The sequence below is a fragment of the Rousettus aegyptiacus genome, unplaced genomic scaffold (genome assembly GCF_014176215.1).
Source record: "Rousettus aegyptiacus isolate mRouAeg1 unplaced genomic scaffold, mRouAeg1.p scaffold_m13_p_6, whole genome shotgun sequence".
NCBI classification, from domain to species: Eukaryota; Metazoa; Chordata; class Mammalia; order Chiroptera; family Pteropodidae; genus Rousettus; species Rousettus aegyptiacus.
Window position 1 is genome coordinate 99,051,571 of NW_023416309.1, and position 19,690 is coordinate 99,071,260.

Consider the following 19,690-nt stretch of genomic DNA (forward strand, 5'->3'; position numbering starts at 1 on the left):
CTCAGAAGCAGAGGATAAAGAGTAGCTCTGTGATGAGCGGTGGACTCCCTATAAACAAACCAGGATGTCACCATGTCCCCTCCCAAGAGCAGCCCACAGAATCCTGACAACGCAGGTGTCCTTAGTCCTTCCGTAGGTCAGGAGCCTGGGCTCGGACACTGGCCAGGGCGGTGGTGGCCTTCTTCCTACTGGGGAGCAGAACCCAAAATTCTGTCCCCGAGTGGAGACCCTCTCCCCAAAAGCACTGGGAAGCATCGGTATTTTAGTACAGATTTGGCAGGAGCAGTGAGCAAGGGGCAGATTGAACACTGCACACAGGTCCCTCCCCACGCCCACCTCTCCCCCTTCCCCCGCTCTGTTGTTTCTCCCAGCCCCTCTCTCTCTGTCCCCACCGACCACGACCGAGGTTTGCCTCATTGCCCCCAGCCTGGCTGGCTCACCTCCCCGACCCCTCAGGTTTCCCCCTGGGGTCTCCATCCTCCACCCAGCATCTCAGCTCTACCCAGGCTCTTCCACATGCCAACTAAGGTCCCCTGGGCACTGTTCTCCAGGTGAGCTGGGTGAGGGGAGGAGTGGTTAAATAATAAGTCCAGTGTGGGGGTTTCCTGATATGTACGGGAAAGGAACTGAGGCTGAGAGAGATTGATCAAGTCACCTGAGGACACAGAGCAGACAAGTAGCAGGACAGATGTCAAACAACTCGTTGACTCAAAATCGCACTCAGGCTGTGGGACCTCCCCACAGGCTCCTGTAGACAGTTCCCGTGGGCCCGGGCTGCTATGCAGGATGCTCTCAGACCCTCAGAAGCACACGGGAAGGAAGAGACAAATACGCACACGTGTGCACGTGCACACTCACTCAGCTATGCATTTAGATGCATATGCACCTGCTCACATGTAGTATCACCCGCTGGGGGTTTGGGGTGCACTCCTGGGCACTGACCTCATCAAGGAAATGGCTAAACTGCTTACTAGAGCAGAATCACCCCGGAGGTTCCTCAGAGGAACCTGGTCCCTCTGGGGTGAGCGTGCTCCCCAGCGGGAAGAAGGCCACCACTGCCCTGGCCAGTGTCCAAGCCCAGGCTCCTGACCTACAGAAGGGCTAACGACACCTGCATTGTCAGGATTCCGTGGGGCCCAAGTGGCAAAAACTCCACAGAGCACTTAGCAGGTGGCGGGTGTTCCATGACTGTTAATTTCACAAAATTAAAAACGTTTTTGCCCTAGAGCGAACCCTCGTGTAAACTACGGACTTTGGGTGATTGTGATGTGTCAGCGTAAGTCCGCCAAACGTACCACACGCACCATTCTGGTGGGGGATGTTGATGGCGGGGGGCGGGGGGGGCACTATACAGGCATGTGAGCAGGGGGTGTATGAGAAATCTCTGCACCTGCCCCTCAATCTTGCTGTAAATCTAAAAGTGCTCTAAAAAATTAAGTCTGGTTGTTTGGTTGTTTGTTTGTTTGTTTGTTTGTTTGTTTGTTTAATTATTACCCTGAATTTCTCACAGGAAGAGTCCTATCTACGGGTCGAGGGGACAGCTGCTGAGCTGTTTGGGACAAAGGAAGAGGTCAGCATCCTCACCATGCTCGGGTGGTCACTAACGGGGGAATGTCAGCTTGGGCTGCGTGAGCGAAAATGAAGAACTTCACCTTCTTGGTGGTAGAACGCTCACCCCCACCCAGGAAGAGACCCAGTTTGGGTAGGTAGAGGCTTGAGAAGCCACTGGGGAGGGAATGCTCACCCAACTGGGAACAGGGAACAATTCACGAGCTCATGGCAGAGTAAATTACTCAGAACCAGAGGCTGGAGGAGGGAGCAGGAGACCAGGAAATACGGCGGATGTTGGTGAGGCTTGGGGAGACGGCCATGCGTGTGACTGTGGATTTGCCACGTTGTGAAAGGGACTCGCTTGTTAGCCTGGACTCGTCTAGTCTAGAGCTGTCCAGTGGACGTAGAGTGCATGCTGCCTATGTAACTAAATTTCCTAGTAGCCACATTTTTCAAAAGAAAACAGGTGAGATATTTTAATAATATATTTTATATAACCCAAATATCCAAAATATTTCAATAAGTAATCAATATAAAAATTGAGATATCTTATCATTTTTTTTCATGCTATCTTCGAAGCTTCATGTATACTGTATACTTAGAGCCCGAGGCTGCTGTGGACCTTTTGGAAGGTGGATGGGCGCAGGGGAGAGCAGAGGCCACCCAGAGAGGCAGGTACCTCCAGGAGACACAGGCTTGGGGCAGCAGCTACACACAAGGAGCTGAGTGCAGAGTGCTGAGGGATAGGTGTAGAGGTGTGGCTGGCTGGGGCCACCAGTGGCTTCGGGGAATACCAGCTGTGCCCTGTGAAGTGGTGAAGAGTAGGGGGGTGCTAGCTCAGGACAAGTATACACCCTGTCACGCTCACTGCAGCCTCAGTGAATGTCTGGTTTTAGAGGAGAGGAAAGGGTGAGAGCTGACCATGGCTCAAAGCCCTCCAAGGCCCCAGCCACCCGAGTGGAGCCCAGCCTCCTGCAGGAGGCCTGCCAGGGCCGCCACCGCCTCTGCCCTCTGCCCTCCCCTCACCTCTCTCACGCTCACTCCCCTGCTCCTCACTTCCCAGAATATTTAGTTCAATCTACCTGCTCTTTCCCAGTTGATGGGAGAGTTCTTCAAGTCCATGGGAAGGACTTGAGCCTCGCTACACAGACTTGCTGGTGGGTGCACACAGAGGCCTTTCTGGAGATGGTATTTATATGAGATATATTAGCTTTTTACAAAATAAAAATAGAATGAAAGGAGGTTGGAGGGGCTGTGGTCTCAGTCCCAGGCAGAATGCCCTTCGCAAACACATCTGTCAGCTTCTTCTGGGAGGGGGCCAGGCCTAAACTGATTCCCATACAACTGTCCAAGGCTCTTCCCTCCAACTGGAATGTGCACCCATCCCCCACCCATGGGACTCCAACTCCAGTGCCCCATCAGAATACAGGGCCCTCTGTGCACCTGTGTCTGGCACTTCCAGCGTGGGAAGCTTTGCTGGGCTGTGAGCCCCCTTGTGAGGGCGGGTGCCAGGCCTGGCCCTTTGCTTCTGCTTCCTCCACAAGCTCAGGCTGCACTTTACCCCCACCCCTCCCCCTACCCTCCTCCCCCCTGGCCGCACCACAGCAACTGTTGGGGGGAGGGGAAACAGGGACTCTGGCCTCTATCCCCCTGCCTAAGCAAGGCTGCCTCTCCCTCATCTCACCTAAGGAGCTCCTGCAAGACTCTGCAGAGGAAGAGGGAGGAGATGGGGGCGGGGGCGGGAAGCGGGATGGAGGAGGCAGATGCTCCGCCAGCCAAAAGGCAAAGAGGAACTGAGCAGAAGTCCCCACTTGGGGTTGACAGAAGTGAGTCCCTAGCAAGGGGAAGAAACCGTGAGAACAAGATGAAAGCCTGGCTGGGGTTGGGGGCGGGGGGTTGGAGGCCGGTAAAGTGTAACTGACATACACACTCGCATTAAGGGTCCAGCTCGATGAATTTTTACCACCTGGATCAAGATCAAGATCATTTCCAGTACCCCATAGGTTCTGGAAGGGGTGATGCATTGCCAGCAGAAACCCAGAGTCGAAACCAGCTGATGACTAACGTGCATATTTCATAATAACCCCATGTGATCTGGGGCAGAGCTGAGCAAACCCGGGTGTGCCTCCCTTCCCAAGTGGTAAGAACAGCACCTTCATTCGTTGAGAACTTCTTTGTGCAAAGAGGAGGGGAGAAGCATGCACTATTCCAGTCATTTACATACATGGGTGATAGCATCCAAACAAGGAATGCAAGAAACATCACATTTATTTGACTCTTTAAATCAAGTTAAATCCTATGCCAGTTAACATCCTGGCTGTTAACGTGCCTGCCTAGAAATCCCATCGTGAATGTTACAGGGGATCCAGCATTCCCCAGGATTCTCTCTAGGTCACAGGGCTTTGGGAGCTTGGGGAAGGCCCCTTGGACCAGATCATTCATCTACCCTGGTTACCATAGAGACTCCTATTTCCCCAGAGGATGCACTCCTTTCCTGGTGGGAGATTCTTCCATAAGTTTGGGGCCCTGGAGAATCTTACGCAGGCCAAGTCCCCAGGTGTCCCACACAACCATGCCTTTGCCACCTCCCAAAGAGATCACATGGAGAGGCTCTCACTCTGTCCCATCCCCACTCCGAGGGACTCGCTCCTGTCCCCTGCTGCTCTCAGAAGCTCCTTCTCTCCCTTCCCCTCTGGGAATTTAGCATAACTTAGTGATTTGATAATGTTACATTTTTATCCTGTCACACATATTCTCCTCTTTAAATCACCTTTAAAAAACTAAGAGAATCATTAATCCTTTATACAGATGAGAAAACGGAGGCTGAGTCACCCAGGCAGGAAGAGGGGGAGGTGACACTGCCCCGGGCTGCGAGGCCAGGACCCCTGAATGAGGAGAGCTGTCATGAATAAGACAATATTAACAGAGGACACAGATGTCACTTTCAGACAAATTCATTCTGGCTCCATCATTACTCCATGAGCTCCCAGGGCTGGAACAACCTCCATGCTGGATGGTGGTCTCCTACAGACCTCCTCTGAAATGCTCACAACCTGGAAATGCGCACAAACCTTCAGATTTTAGACCTTGGAAAGGCCTTAGAAATTACCCAGTCCTCCTTTTTTGGAAGATGAAACAGAGCCCTGAGAGATGAACGGGCCAGAGAATGTAGCTTACCTAGTCATCCTCCCTGCCCTGTGCCATGAGGCCAGATCCAGCAGCTCCCTTTGGAGCCAAGTCAGACCTCTGGGAAAGAATGTTTCTCCATCTTCTGCCCCAGTACTCTCTAAGAGGGTGGCAGAAGTTACAGCCTGGAGCCATTCCTAGTAACTGAGCACCTACAATGTATGTCCATGTGTTCATTCAGCAAGGATAGAGCACCCACTGTGCACAGGGTACCTACTATGCATATCCAGAATTAAGTTCACGACCTAGCAGGGAGACAAAGGAGTCAGCAGGGCCAGATTCATGGGTGTCAAGGTAAGAATGTCCAAACCTGTAGAGAATTTTATAAGAGTTTATTTGAACCAAACTATTGACATTGCTGGGAAGCAAGATCTCAAATGCTCTGGAGAATGACAGTTTTGCAGTTCCTTTTATACATTTGGAATTAAGGAGGAGAAAAAGTTGGGGGAAATTTCTATGATCAGATTACAAAATAGTTAACAAGATTAATTAACAAGGTGTTCCCTTGAGGGTGGACACATCTCCAAGGGGTCTGAAAAAGATGTGTTAACCTACATGCACAAGGACATGGACAGGACTTTGCTAAAGAAGTTATAGAGGCATGACTACCCACCATGACCTGCAGTTAGAAATTTATGATCAGATCACCCTGTGAGATTACTTTTAGTCACTGACTTTTTCGTTTTTCATTCATATGAGTATGCAACCTGTACAGTCATCACAGGACTCAATGCATAGAAGGTCCTGTGCTTGGTTTAATGCTCTGCTGTCACTGTCTTAAGATTCTCAACCATTTTTAAACAAAAGGACCCACATTTTTATTTTGTATTGGGTCTGGCAAATTAGATAGCCAGTCCGAGAAATGCGTAACCAAAATGAAGTGTGATAAATGCCAAAATAGCGAGGGCACAAAACAGGACTTCAGTCTTCTCAGAAGAACAGATAATCTCAGCTGAGTCCTGAAGGATGAATGGGAAATGGCACATGAAGATGTTAACAAAAATTCCAAAAGAATTAAAAGAGAGTTTTATTCATGTATAATTTGCTCATCAGGGACACAGACCTTGATATGAACTGAAGACATGTTTCAAAATGGAAGAGCTGGGGCTAGGCTTTTAAAGGCAGAAGTTATAAGGAGCTGATTATCAAAGAGGTGGGTTGCTAGGGGAAACAAGACCACAAACTTACATCATTCATTTTCTGATTGGTGGGGGCAACTGGACCTTTCAACAGTCGGCTGACCCAGAGGTCAGCAAGTGGGGCTGTGATACAAGAACAATAGGTAACATGTAATTAGGTATTTGTCAATGTCCTAGTTCTCATTCAGGCTTGTAGAACAAAAGCTTTTGGGTTACTTATCAACAGAAATCAAACAGCACAGAGAGACTGTTCGGTCTGCCGAAGTTTCCAAGTCCAAGGAGCAGAGTCATCCTCTGTTTGCCATCTGAGTTCAAACCAAAGGTTGGGCCACAAATTAGGATATTCGAGATCTTATATGTCCTCAAAGAGGAGGGAAGAATGTACCAAGCATAAGGAGAACATGCACAAACACCCTGAGATGAGGAAACTCAAGGAGCTTCATAGAGTTGTGATGGCGTAGAATGTGGAGTGACGACGAACCAGGAGCCTGACAGGAGAACTAGGACCAAGGAAAGCCAAGACAATTCTGAAGAACAAAAGGGAGGGGGTCATCCTATTGGCCATCGAGACCTTGTGTAAAGCTCCTATAATTAAGAGAGTGTGGCTTATAGATAAACCAGTGGAACAGAACAGACTCCAAAAATGAACACACACATGTAGAAACCCAATTATGATAACCAAGGCACAATGAATCAGTGGGGCAAAATGCATGATTCAACAAAATGATGCTGGAACAATTGGCAATCCTCATAGGAAAAAAAATTAGACTCTTTCTTGCACCACACATCCAAAAAAATAAATTCCAGGTGGCGAAAAGCAAAGCTTTAAGACTCTCAAAAGGAAATACAGAATATCTTTACAACTTTGAGGCAGAGAAAGGATTTTTTAAATATGACACAGGATCTTTTCCTAACAAGTAAGACTGATAAACTGGACCACATTATTATTCTAAATTCTCTTACAGCAAAATATGTGTGCACACCTGGAAGGATAGCCCTGCCCCATTCGCTCTCCTCCACACCTCTTTCAAGCAGATCCATGTCTGTGAGGATAGAGGTTCCCAGGTGGAGGGCAGGGTGGGTGCTCAGCGTCTCATACCGGACAGAATTGAGACTGGGATGCCCATGACTTCTAGCCACGGTTCCCCTTTTCCTTATATCAAGGAAGCCAAATTATTAGTCAAAAGATTACTTAATAAATTCAGACTCAAAACAAACTGTCAAGTCCACTTAGCTTTTCCTCCCTCGGGCTTTTCATCCTACAGGCTCTTGCTTTACAGTTCATGAGGTCAACACACATTGTTTTTGTTTGGCTTGCACAGTGTGTGTCCAAAAATTCAATTATTGGCAATCTTTAAAAATCAGGATTTTTAATGAACATCTCAATTTCCAGGTTCTCTTGAAAAAGATCTAGCACATGGGCTGCAGGTGAATAGCCAATGCAGCCTCTAACTCTCAACCCAGCCCCCACCACGACCAACCACATCACGCTTTGCTGTGTTCATGCCTTTATCTTACCTGCCTGGACCCTGGAGGCCCCAGAGTCTAAAACCACTCCATTTACCTCAGCAACTGAGAGCATTTCAATTAATAAATTGAAAGAGCAAGAAAACTTAACTGTTTTGAAGGACATAGTTCATCTTCTATCTGGGAAGGCTCTATCCCACACAAATGTATGACACAAAGGGCACCCTTCAGGTGCCTGAATTCTTCTCCAGCACCCAGAATCAGTTACTCTCCCTTAAACTCCTACTTAATGAGCTGGTATTCTTTCATTAGATTATCTAAATGACAAATTTGAGATTAACCCATTTTTAAGTTAGATGCATCTATACCATTATGATAATCTAATTTATAAAGTTAAGGTTGCCTATATATATATACACATATATATACATACATGTGTGTGTTGTGTATATATATATATATACATACATACATATATACATATACATATGTGTGTGTGTGTGTGTATATATAATAAATGGGGCCACTTTAAAATGGAGCCAGAGCTACCATGCCAGAGGAACTGCCTTGCACATCTTGCACCTCAAACTTGGAATGTTAAAAAAAGGACAAAATAATCTTTGGACTGGGCCTAAGGAAACACTGTGTCCCAAAGAACTGTTTGCAAAGATACCAAGAAAGCAATTGTTGACTACTAAAATGAAAATTAACATCACTAGTTATGTTATCTGCACCAATACAAATGCCTTCCTTCTAATGATGTAACTGTTCCTCTTCCTCGTAAATATACAATTCCTTTGTCTCATAACTGGAGCATCGTTTGGGCTTCTGCGTGAATGATTCCCAAATAGCTATTCTTATTGATCTCAAAATGAATGCGCCTTGCCTCTCACTTTGAAAGGCATTTTTATTTTTCGGTTAACAAAGTTTTGGTTATATTATTGTATGTTGATTAAAGTGTGGCCCTAAATCCGTAAAGATAAAGGGAGTTAAGTGGATAACTGGGTTGGGTATGAGATAGTGGGAATTTGTCCTGTTTTGGAGGGCTCAGCATCTTCACCCCCTCTAAGGACCGCCAACCTACCCCATAAAAATCCTTCCTGGATTTATTGCAGGTAGGGCTGCAACAGGGTCAAGTAAATGGAACATATTGCGCAGGCGCATCACAAACCTTCCGCCACTTTTCCGCGCAGCTGACACCTTCCTTCCTCACTGCGCAGGCGCTTAGACGGACCAAGGTTTCCCTCCCCCCTCCCCCTCCCCGGAGCCAAAGGACGCCCTACCGCAGCAATGAGTTCCTGCGCAAGCGCCGTCCCGCGTTCTGTCCCCAAACCAATTGGAAGCGGCGGCGCCTGGGCGCGGGGGGCCCGACGCCGTGGGCGGGGTCTAGACGTGAGGACAGCGCGCTGGCGTCACAGGGGCGGCTATATAAGTGAATACAGGCACCGCCCCTCTGCCCTAGTCACTGAGCCGCCGCCGAGGACTCAGCAGCCTCCCCCTCGAGCCCCCTCGCTTCCCGACGCTCCGTCCCCCCTGCCCGCCTTCTCCCGCCGCCGCCTTCCGCAGGCCGTTTCCACCGAGGAAAAGGAATCGTATCGTATGTCCGCTATCCAGAACCTCCACTCTTTCGGTAAGCTACGGAAAGGTCCCACGGGAGGAACGGCCGAGGTGGGGTGGCGCGGCGCTCTAGGCCCGGAGACGGGGCCCAGAAAGCTGCCAAGCGTTCCGGCCCTTCGTAAATTTGGGCAGAGTGAAGGTGTCAGGCCTTGCGGGCAGTGGGGACAGGACCTAGGCCCTGGGGTCGGCCTCTGAGCGTGACCGGAAGGCTAGGGCGAGAGGTCAGCCCTTGGGCGGGCCCGGCGTCTCGGGTGGCGCATTTACTAATGGCTCCGGGGCCACCGCGGGCCACACCCGCCCCCTCCCGCCACCCCTGCGTCACGTCCGTTACGTCACCGCCGCTGTCACGGAGCCGGGAGTTGGAGGCGGCACCAGCCCTAAGTGACAAACGCGCGCGCCAATGGGGCGGGAAGTTGGCCCCGCCTCGGAGCTCGGGTTCCGGCCGGTTGCATCAGCCGAGTAGGGCGCTGTCTGCCAGCCCTGGCTCCCTCCACACGTGATCGGCTTCCGAGGGCGGGCCCAGGGCAGGAGGCCCAGACTTTCTACGGGGCTGGGGAAGCCGGCTGTCCCAGACTGACCTGTTTGTGGAGACCCAACAAAGGATATATATGATCTGCCTACCCCAGGTCTAGACGATTTCAGTATTAGTTTCTGCATGTAAAAGATCCAGTGGGAGGGTAACAGTGGCATCTGAGCCACAACAGTTCTAAACTTGACCTTTCTTTGTAGACCCCTTTGCTGATGCAAGTAAGGGTGATGATCTGCTTCCTGCTGGCACTGAGGATTATATCCATATAAGAATTCAACAGAGGAACGGCAGGAAGACCCTTACTACTGTCCAAGGGATCGCTGATGATTACGATAAAAAGAAACTAGTGAAGGCGTTTAAAAAGGTAGGTCTTAATTGTAGGAAATTCACATTTTACATGCCCGCATGGTAGTGGTGCATTATTATTTCTCAAAAGGGATTATTAGTGCATGGGTCCCGTTGCTTGACCTAATTTGTTTTGCTTCCCTCGTGCTTGCAGAAATTTGCCTGCAATGGTACTGTAATTGAGCATCCAGAATATGGAGAAGTAATTCAGCTACAGGGTGACCAGCGCAAGAACATATGCCAGTTCCTCGTAGAGGTGAGTTCAGTCACTTGATGATGCATTTGAACCTCTTCCCTGGCTAATGTGAAATCCTCCTTAGTCTATTCAATTTCTTCTAGAGACATAGTTCTCATTTTGTAAAGCTGAGCAAAAACAGTTGAAGTTTAAAGTACATAGACGAATGTATTTCCAAAAACAGAAGGGACTTTTCTGCTTTACATTTACTGTTTGTATGGATCTACTCTAAGGATTGCAAAAATAAAGCAGGATGTCTGTTTGGCTATTCCTCCCACGTGCTAAAATTCTCTCACATCGTTGGTTCTTAACTGGGTTTCCTGAGTTGATTACCACTGTGCTACTGGTGGTTGAGATGTGCATCTTGGCCCTTGGACTTCCCTTGCCCAGTGTAGAAGCAGAAAGAATTATTGGCATCAGAATTGGAGACTTTAACTCTCTTTAAAACTTTGCCGTTTTTTCTTTGCAGATTGGTCTGGCTAAGGACGACCAGCTGAAGGTTCATGGGTTTTAAGTGCTTTTTGGCTCACTGAAGCTTAAGTGAGGATTTCCTTGCAATGAGTAGAATTTCCCTTCTGTCCCTTGTCACAAGTTTAAAAACCTCACAGCTTGTATAATGTAACCATTTGGGGTCTGCTTTTAACTTGGACTAGTGTAACTCCTTCATGCAATAAACTGAAAAGAGCCATGCTGTCTAGTCTTGAAGTCCCTCATTTAAACAGAGGTCAAGCAGTAGGCGCCCGGCAGTGTCCAGCCTGAAACAAAGCAATAACGTGATGTTTCGGCCAAGCCCAGAGCCCCAAGATCACAGATGGCTATGTCCAGCCAGAAGCTCCTCGGCTTTCCCTCTACAGAGTTCCCTGCCCTAAGAGAATGTCACCACCTGAACAGCCTTCCGTGAAGCTTAAGAGGAGAGAGGATGGGGTAAGGCAGCAACAGCAGCTGTGCCACTAGAGGGAGCCTCCAGTAGTCAAAGATCCCTTGGTGTCTCCAGTCTGACCAGGTGGGCGGAGCTTCAGGCAGTCACCTTCCTTCTAATGAGGTGATAAGGACATCTGGCTTGCCACCAAGGTATTTTTGATCAGAAATGTCCTAACTGATGTCCAAACACAGAATGTGAGGCCAACCTTCTATCAGAGTTAAACTTTTGACAAGGGAACAAGTTTCAAACTGATATGTCATGTAGCTAGCTGTAGAGCTTGCAATTTACTAGCAAGAGCTGCCCAATGCCATGTGAAGTAACAGATTTTTGGTTTTTTCCCTTCAGTTTTAATGTTATGTAATGTATTTAAACCATTATTTAAATAAAACTTGTTTTCAGAAACACCTGAGTTATAGATTCTATTTTATGTATAGTCAGTTGTATGTGTGAAGGAACCACAGAAATGGGCAGTGGAGGATCCATCTGCACCCGCAGCTTCTCAACTGGGGCCTGAATGAATCTCTGGGCCAAAAAAACTTAAGTGAGTAATTAAGTCAAGCTCTTCCCGGGTCCATTCTATGAAAATACTGTAATTCTGCCAGCATGTAGATCATAAACATCCTAGTTTTAGATAGTGAAATACAGGCATCAAACTGCTAAGAAAGGTCATGAAGAATTGACCTTTTTCCTATCTGTTGACATCCTGGTTTGTAGATGAAGGTTGAGGTGTGGAGCAGGTCTGGTGAAAGGCTGTGCCAGTGGCAATTGCCTTGAAAATAGGAGGACTCTAACCTTGGTAGAGGCTTATGACACAAGGTCTTACAAAATACCTATTTAATAAACATGGAAGAGCTTACTGCTTGACTCCAACCAGTGACATTGTTTAGGACTTTTAGGTGACACAAATCAGATTTGACTATAACAAAAGGACTTTTACTCATAGAAGTACTTCTAGAAGCAGCTCTGGAGACCAAACAGAAGACTACAATGAGGAAATAGGTTGAACTGGAGGGAATCAATACTGTAGGTTGATATGTAGGTCCTGTGTTAGGCTGTCAACATCTCTTGTGCCTTTGAATCTGTAGTTCTTTGGGATGATTCTAAAGAAAGCAAGATCTATTAAGTCAGCTGTCTGGAACTAACCAAAATTATCTGAACATATGACAGTAGGTTTGTGAACACCTTAATCCAATTGCTATGACTTGGGTGTATCTCTGGTCTGAAATAACAGTTGTCTCCATTTTATGGTCGAGAAAATGAGATGTGGAAATTCCCAAGGCTAAGGGGAGACAGAGCCTCATCTAGAACCCAGGATTCCCTGTCTTCTTTCCACCAGAATACCTATACCTTTACAATTTAAATAGCCCACTTTACAAAGGTTGAGTGCTTGGTACGTGAAGTGCAGTGTGCTAGAGATCACGGTACACAAAGGTGAGTCAAGTAAGCAGACACCCTGACAGGGCATGAGACCAGCACACAGCCTTGACATGCGGCAGAAAGGGGCCAAAGGAGCTCAAGAATTAGGCGATCCCCAGCTCTACCCACACCCAGGGGGTCAGGGAAGGCTTCATAAAGGAGGTGCCAACTGAAGCTGGGAATTCAGGCTGAGAGGAGTCAGGGCCCAAAGGTGGAAGCACCCAGTGTGTATGAGGACCCTAAAGCAGGACCATTTGACTGGAACAAAGGACCTGCATAGAGTAGAAGAATTAACAGTACTGTCTACTACTGTGTGCCAGGCCTGTGCCAAGTGCTAAAGTATGCATCCACTATTTAACAGTTGGGACTCATTAGCCCCATGGTAAAACTGATTCAGAGAGGTAACAAGTTTGCCAGCAAGTAGATGAGAGAACAGAGTAGAAGAAAGTGACAGCTAGAGAGTTGGTATGAGATCAGAGTGGGCTACAGCACAAGCTAGGACGATTCTTCCCTTCTCCCTTCTCCCATTTCCTCCCCACTCTGTCTTCCTGCCCCACCCCAGGCATCAGCAGCCCTCCTGCTGCCCGGGCCGCCATCTGCAACAGGGACAAGCAAGGACAACCTAAGTTTCTTAAAATGGTGTTAAACACTTAAAATGGTGTTTCTTAAAATGTCATTTAAGACAAAATGAAAACCAGCTAAAACTACACAGGAATTTACAAAAACAACCCTATTCAAATTGCTGTAAACTCTAGAAGAAACACTGTATCTGTGAACTGAACATTCTACCAAGTAGCTGTAGCCTTGACCCCTTTTCCTCACTTACAATCCTTGACAAGTGGCATCAGTGTCAAAACTGTAATATTCACAAGGCTTTGAAATTACAACTTAGTCTTTTTCTTTTTTTCATATGTTATACATTATTTGAAAATTAGCACATAATCTGAGGTTTTGGTAATTTCTTCACTCTTAAACTCTAATTCAAATATTTATAAAATGCACTGTTCTTGGGGACCTTGTTAAAAATTCAGAATGTAGACCCCACCCAGGACAGTTTGGCTCTACCGGGTGTTAGCTGAACAATGCCCAGGTTCCACCTGTTTTTCAAGGGCTTACAGAAATGTCTGAGAACTAAAAAGAAATGTATCATCTATAAAATTTAAGCCAAAAACTGCAAAATAAAAATGAATAAGTGTTAGCATTATAAAAGGTAACATTGGCAATGACTACAAAATAATTCTTACCTATATGTGTAAATGTAATCAAAGTTCTAAAGAAGAACAATAATTATTTTTAACAGAACTTCAGTTTGTAAAATTTATAAACATTTTCAAATATGTAAAAAAAAAAATACGTCTGGCCTGCAAGTGCATTTTTTTTTTCATCTGGTATGAGGTGTGACCGAGCCTCTGAAGCTAGAATGCCTGGCTTACCAACTCCAGGAAATGGCTGTGCCTTTAGAACCAGAGATTCTGATCCAGAAGCACTGATGTGGGGCCCATGAACCAGCCTTTTTAACCAGCATCAGCCAATTTCTGCAGGAACCACACTTGGAGAAAGAGTGCTGTGGGTAATGAGGAGCTATTGGGGAAATATCAGGAGAAAAGCATTATCAGAGCTAAACTTCAGGGAAAGTAGTAGTATATTTAAGATGGTTTGAAAAGGGGTGGTCAAGGGTCAAAACCTGGTTACCAGCACCTAAGACCCTCAAACCCTGGGACTATGAGATTTCATGCATAATGTACATATGGGCATTTTCTTGAGAGACTGTCCATGGCTTTTATCAGATTCTTAAAAGAGCCCACTACCCAAAACAGTTAAGAATCACTGGTCCATGCTTTCCTCCTGAGGCTTACAAAACCCTGGGGATTAACGAAGGTTTTCCAGGCCCATCAGTACAAGCGTCAACAGTGCCTATTTCAATATCGACTTTTAAAATTAATAACTATTTAAAAATATTTATAAATATCTCACACTGAGTGTGCATCGGGCAGAAGGCACACATGCAGCGGCCGGACTCCACGGTGTTCAGAGCCTGTGCGTGACTCACTCCACAGCCACTATCGCCAGTCGTCACCCAGCCGCAGCAGTCCAATCGTTGCAGCTTAAATTGTCTTTAATCATAGTCCTTTATGGTTAATTTATACCCAGCATGGACAACCGGTTAAAAACAGGAAGCGTAGGGAACACAGGAAACGTTAACGTGGAGCACAAACATGTCAGTCACTCTGTATGTCAAGTCATTGATTCTCATTCGATTTCTGTGAAATGACAGAAAACAAGCACAGGGACAAAGTCAAGTGCAGAGAGATGGGATTTACCTGGTTCCACCGTGGAGACAGAACGAAGACTTGCTGCTCAGCATCTCCTGGGAACGTGACAGAAGTGCAGAATTTTAAGCCCCACCTACTGAACCAATCTTCATTTTAACACTCTTCATTTAACAAAGTTTGAGAAGCACCGGTTTGGATCATAAAATTAGCAGACCTCATACTGTAATCTGCAAGCTGTTTAAAAAAGATAGTATCATTATGACTTTTAAAAAAAATTTTATAGGAGTTTATTTGAGCCAAACTGACAACATCCATCGGGAAGCAAGATCTCAAATACTCCATAACTTACTTTTTATAACTGCATTTTTTATCATAGTGTTAGATCTGAATTGGAATACACAAAAACAATTGAAGTACAGAAAGCAACAGTTATGAGCAGAATATGAACTGATTACCATAGTACTAGCTGAGAGGTGCAGAAACCTGGCTGTCATGGGAATCGGCTGGGGAGCTCCTGTTGGGACCAGCACAGGCTCAGCCCTCAGTGCTTCAAACTAGAACCACCCAAGGGGCCTACTGAGTGACGGTGATCTACCCATTCACACCCATCAAGCCCCACCAGGTCCTGTTCATTCGATTAATAGGTCTCCAGGATGTCAAAAACAATGTTAAAGGAGAAAATACAGTCATGGCTATGTTGGGGGAATAGCACCAAAAAAAGCTCTCTGCCCACGTGGAATTTATGTTCCATCAAGGGGAAGATGAACAAAATCAAACAAATTATATACTTGTCCAGATGGCGATATGTGTTATGGAGAAAAAGGGAACAGGAAAAAGTATACTCACTGTCACATGCTGATTATGACCCCTTACCAAAACACAGTTGAAATAATATAGGTATTTGTACAGTGAATAGTTGGTTTAGCATCTGATTCCCCATTTAGAATATGAACTCCATGAGAACAAGGTGTGGCTTGACTTGTTTATTGCTGACATGGTGCCTGCACCCAGTAAGTATTCCATAAGTATGAATGGATGAGTGAATGAATGAACACAGCAAAGAACTGGCAGTAGGTCTGGACTTGGAAGAGCAGTTGTGGCTGGAAACAGAGTTTTAAGATTATGAACAACGAAGGCATAACCAAAGTCACAACATCGGTTGAGACCACCAAGGGAGCAGGAAAGAACTAGATGATCCCTATGGAACTCCTACAGTCCGAGAGTAGAAGGAATTGAAGTTTCCAAAAGGTAGAGAGCTGGAAAAGTGCCTCGCAGGAGACCTTATCAGAGAAGCCCAGAGGGCTGGTCTGCTGTGCCAAATGCTGCAGGAGCAACTGTAGAATACTAGGAGAGATCTAAGGCTATTGGGCTGGTGACCTTGAAGAGGGTCAGAAGCCCCACCAGGAGCAAGTAGGGGCTTAAAGAGGTGGGGAGTTTTGGGTGCACACTACTCTTCCTTTAAAAAAATATTTTTTATTTGACTACGAAAACAAGACACACTGAAAGGAAATTGGAAAACAGCAAAAAGTAGGAAAAAAGAAAACAGAAATCAGTGTAATCCACTATGTGAGAATTTCCATGTCCTTAACTGTTCTCAAAAACGCCATTTTTAATGGCTGAATGATATTCCATCATTAAATTCTTTTGGCCTGTAATCTTTATTAAAGGTTATTCTTTGACAAGTCTTTGAGTTTCTTCCATAATTTTGGACTATTTCAGTTTTCTTCTTGATTTTGGAAATGGATTTTTCCTAGAAAATTGTCCTTTATTGAGATCATGTTTATTAGCATAAAATTATGCATAGTATTTCTTATAATGTTTTAAATCTCTCTTTAATTAAATCCTCTTTCTCATGTCTAAGCATATGTGACTTCTGTATTTTTAATAATTAGACTTGCTAAATGTTTCTCTGTTTTAATGATTTTTTTCCAAAAAATCTATTCTTAGTCTTATCGACTCTATCATTTTTTTTTTCTGTCTTTCTCAGTCTTTAATTTCTACTTTTATCATTTCCCTTTACCCCATTACATTCCTTGGTTGACTTTGTGGTTCTTTTTATAACTTCCTGAGTTTAAAGATACACACATTTGTATTAATTCATTCATTTAATGATGAATGCATTAATGCTCTAAATTAGATTTGGCTCCATCTCTTAGAATTCACTGGACTATAATTTTCTAAGTACCTTGTGGTTTTCATTTCCTTTTTCTGTACTGTTTGAGAGAGGAACTTTAAATTTTGAACAATCAACAGGGAGGGAAGGGTTCTTAACTTCAGGAAGTGATTTACCTGCTGCTAGCTCATTGGGCAGTTACTTATAAACCTTGTTTTAGGTCCCATCTGAGACCAATTGAATCAGAATCTGCATCTTAATAGGATCCCCAGAGGATTCTCACGCATATTAAAAATTGAGAAGCACTATTATAAAACACACTTTAAAAGCCTCACTCTACATACTACATTTGAAATTACACAAATTATCCCAAACTGAAAATGATCAAGAATCGTTTAATTTCACCTACTGACTTTGGATTAGGCCGCCAAGACAATTCAGTAGGGGAAAATCGTCTTTTCAACAAATGATGCTGGGATGAATATATATCCAAATCCAGAAGAATGAAGTTGGATCCATACTTTTCACCATACACAGAAATTAATTCAAAATGGATCACGGTCCTAAACATAAGAGCTAAAAATATGGAGCTCTTAAAAGAAAATGAATTAATCTTCATGACCTTAAGTTAGGCAAAGCTTTCTTAGCTTTGACACCAAAATCGTAAGTGACAAAAGGAAAAGAGGTGAATTGAACTTCATCAAATTTTAAAACTTTTGTGATTCAAAGGGTAGTATCAAGAAAGTGAAAAGACAACACACCAAACAGGAAAAAATATTTGCAAATCATGTATTGATAGGGGACTTTGATTTAGAAAATATAAAGAACTCCCACAACTCAGTAATAAAAAGACAGCCTAATTGAAAAATGGGCAGAGGATCTGAATAGACATTTTTCCAAAGAAAATATCCAAATGGCCAATAAGTACATGAAAAGTACATGAAAAGATGCTCAACATCATTAGTCATCAGAAAAACGCAAATCGAAATCATAGGGAGATACCACAAGAATGGCTATAGTCAAAAAGACAGATGATGATTTTTGGTGGAAGATGTGGAGAAATGGGAACCCTCGTATGTTGCCAGCAGAAATGTAAAATAGTGCAGCCGCTGAGGAAAGCAGTCCGAAAGTTCTTCCAAAAGTTAAACATGGAGTTACCACATGATTCAGCAATTCCACTCCTAGACATATACCCAAGAGAACTGAAAGCATCTGTTCACACAAAAACTTGTACAAAGTGTTCCTAGCAGCATTGCTCACAGTAGCTAAAAAGTGAAACAACCCAAATGTCCATCAACTGATGAACGATAAAGTGCAGTATATCCATAGGATGGAATATTATTGAGGCATAAATGGAATGAAGTACTGACACATGTTTCAGCATAAAAGAACCTTGAAAACATTATATTAAGTGAAAGAAGCCAGATCACTAAAGGCCATATATTGTATAATCCCATTTAGATGAAATGTCCAGAATAGTCAAATCTGTAGAGACAGAAAGTAGATTAGCAGTTGCCAGGGGAAAGGAAGAATGATGACAAATGACTGCAGATGGGGATGGAGTTTCCCTTTGGGGTAGTGAAAATGTTCTGGGGTTACCTTATAGTGATGGTTGTGCAACTTTGTAACTGTATAATAAGCCACTGGATTGTATACTTTAAAAAGAGTGAGCTGTGTGATATGTGAACTATATCATGTATGTGTGCATGTTGTGTAGTGTGGTATATTTTTCAATTGCATCATTTCAAAGCTGGCTGGTGGGCAAATTGTGAGCAGGGTTTTGTCCTCATTCACACGGCAGTACCTCTTTGGCTGACGAATGGAAATGTCTTCTATCCTCTGCCAAGGATAGTTTGGAATTAGGTGGGTTTATAAATGCAGAACTTTAGTAAAGCCAGAAGAAACGCACTGTACCTTCTCCCTTCCCTGAAATAGCTTTTCACAACAGCCAGTGAGGCCGTAGGCAAATTCAGCCACTGAAACTCCCTCCCCACCTCCATTTCTCCCTGCCCCCACTGTCTGTCTTTCCAACCAACCCCACCCACTGACTTAAGAGATAAGAGAGTGAAGGAAGGAGAAAGAGCACCGTAGAAGGAGCAGGAGAGAAGCAAGGAAAGACATGTTTTCATTGCTTGTGGACTCAAACTGCCCAGGTTCAAGTCTCAACTCTGTGTCTGATGAACTCTGTTTTCTGGGCAAATCACTGTGTCAAGTTTGATTTTATTTTACTTTCAAGCTAATAAGTTATCCTATTACTGACTCACCAATGCTGGCAGAAGATACAAGACTCCTGGGTCAGAGACAAATAACTATTACTAACACCCTGCTAGCAGCGTAATTTGCATCGATTCCTCTTACCCCCCGCCCCCCAAGTTCTTTGATGGTGACACAATATGGACCCACATGGATGCTACACGGGCAGTAGGCACATCTCAGCTGAGAAACACTGAGCTTGGGGAATCTACTGCTTTTATAGTCAGCAGAAGCAAGTCTGCTCTTTGTCCCATAGGGAGACATCATCTCGTGCCTCAAGATTACTCACTTCAAACACAACCCTGAGAAATGGCCATGAGAATAGTCATGACCTTACATTCAGGAATGCTTAGTACCTGTGGGGGATTGCTTCATTGCTTCTCCCAACAATCCCCAACCTTCCTGTGCCTCAGTTTTCTTGGCTATAAACTAGGGGCAGTAGTATTACCCTCCTTATGGGGCTGTGGTGAGGATCCGAAGACATTATGCATGCAAAGTGCTTAGCATAGGGGCCTGACCATAGAAGTACTCCCTAACTTTCAATCACCATTATTAGAAGAGGGAGGTGAAAATGTCTTTTAGATGTCAGCAGGCTTACATGGAGGTCCAGAGGGAAGGAGAGGGCTCCCCTGCTTACTTTCTTT

The 19,690-nt window shown here is 45.0% G+C and overlaps 1 protein-coding gene across 1 annotated transcript; it reads left to right on the top strand.

The window, feature by feature from the left end:
• Window positions 1-8,801: 8,801 nt before the first annotated feature.
• EIF1 (eukaryotic translation initiation factor 1) lies at window positions 8,802-11,395 on the top strand. Its single transcript, XM_016150823.2, has 4 exons — window positions 8,802-8,973; window positions 9,690-9,853; window positions 9,989-10,090; window positions 10,539-11,395. Exons 1-4 carry the CDS (start codon window positions 8,943-8,945, stop codon window positions 10,581-10,583), a joined length of 342 nt encoding a protein of 113 aa, XP_016006309.1. The 5' UTR covers window positions 8,802-8,942; the 3' UTR covers window positions 10,584-11,395.
• The last annotated feature ends 8,295 nt before the right edge of the window (window positions 11,396-19,690 follow it).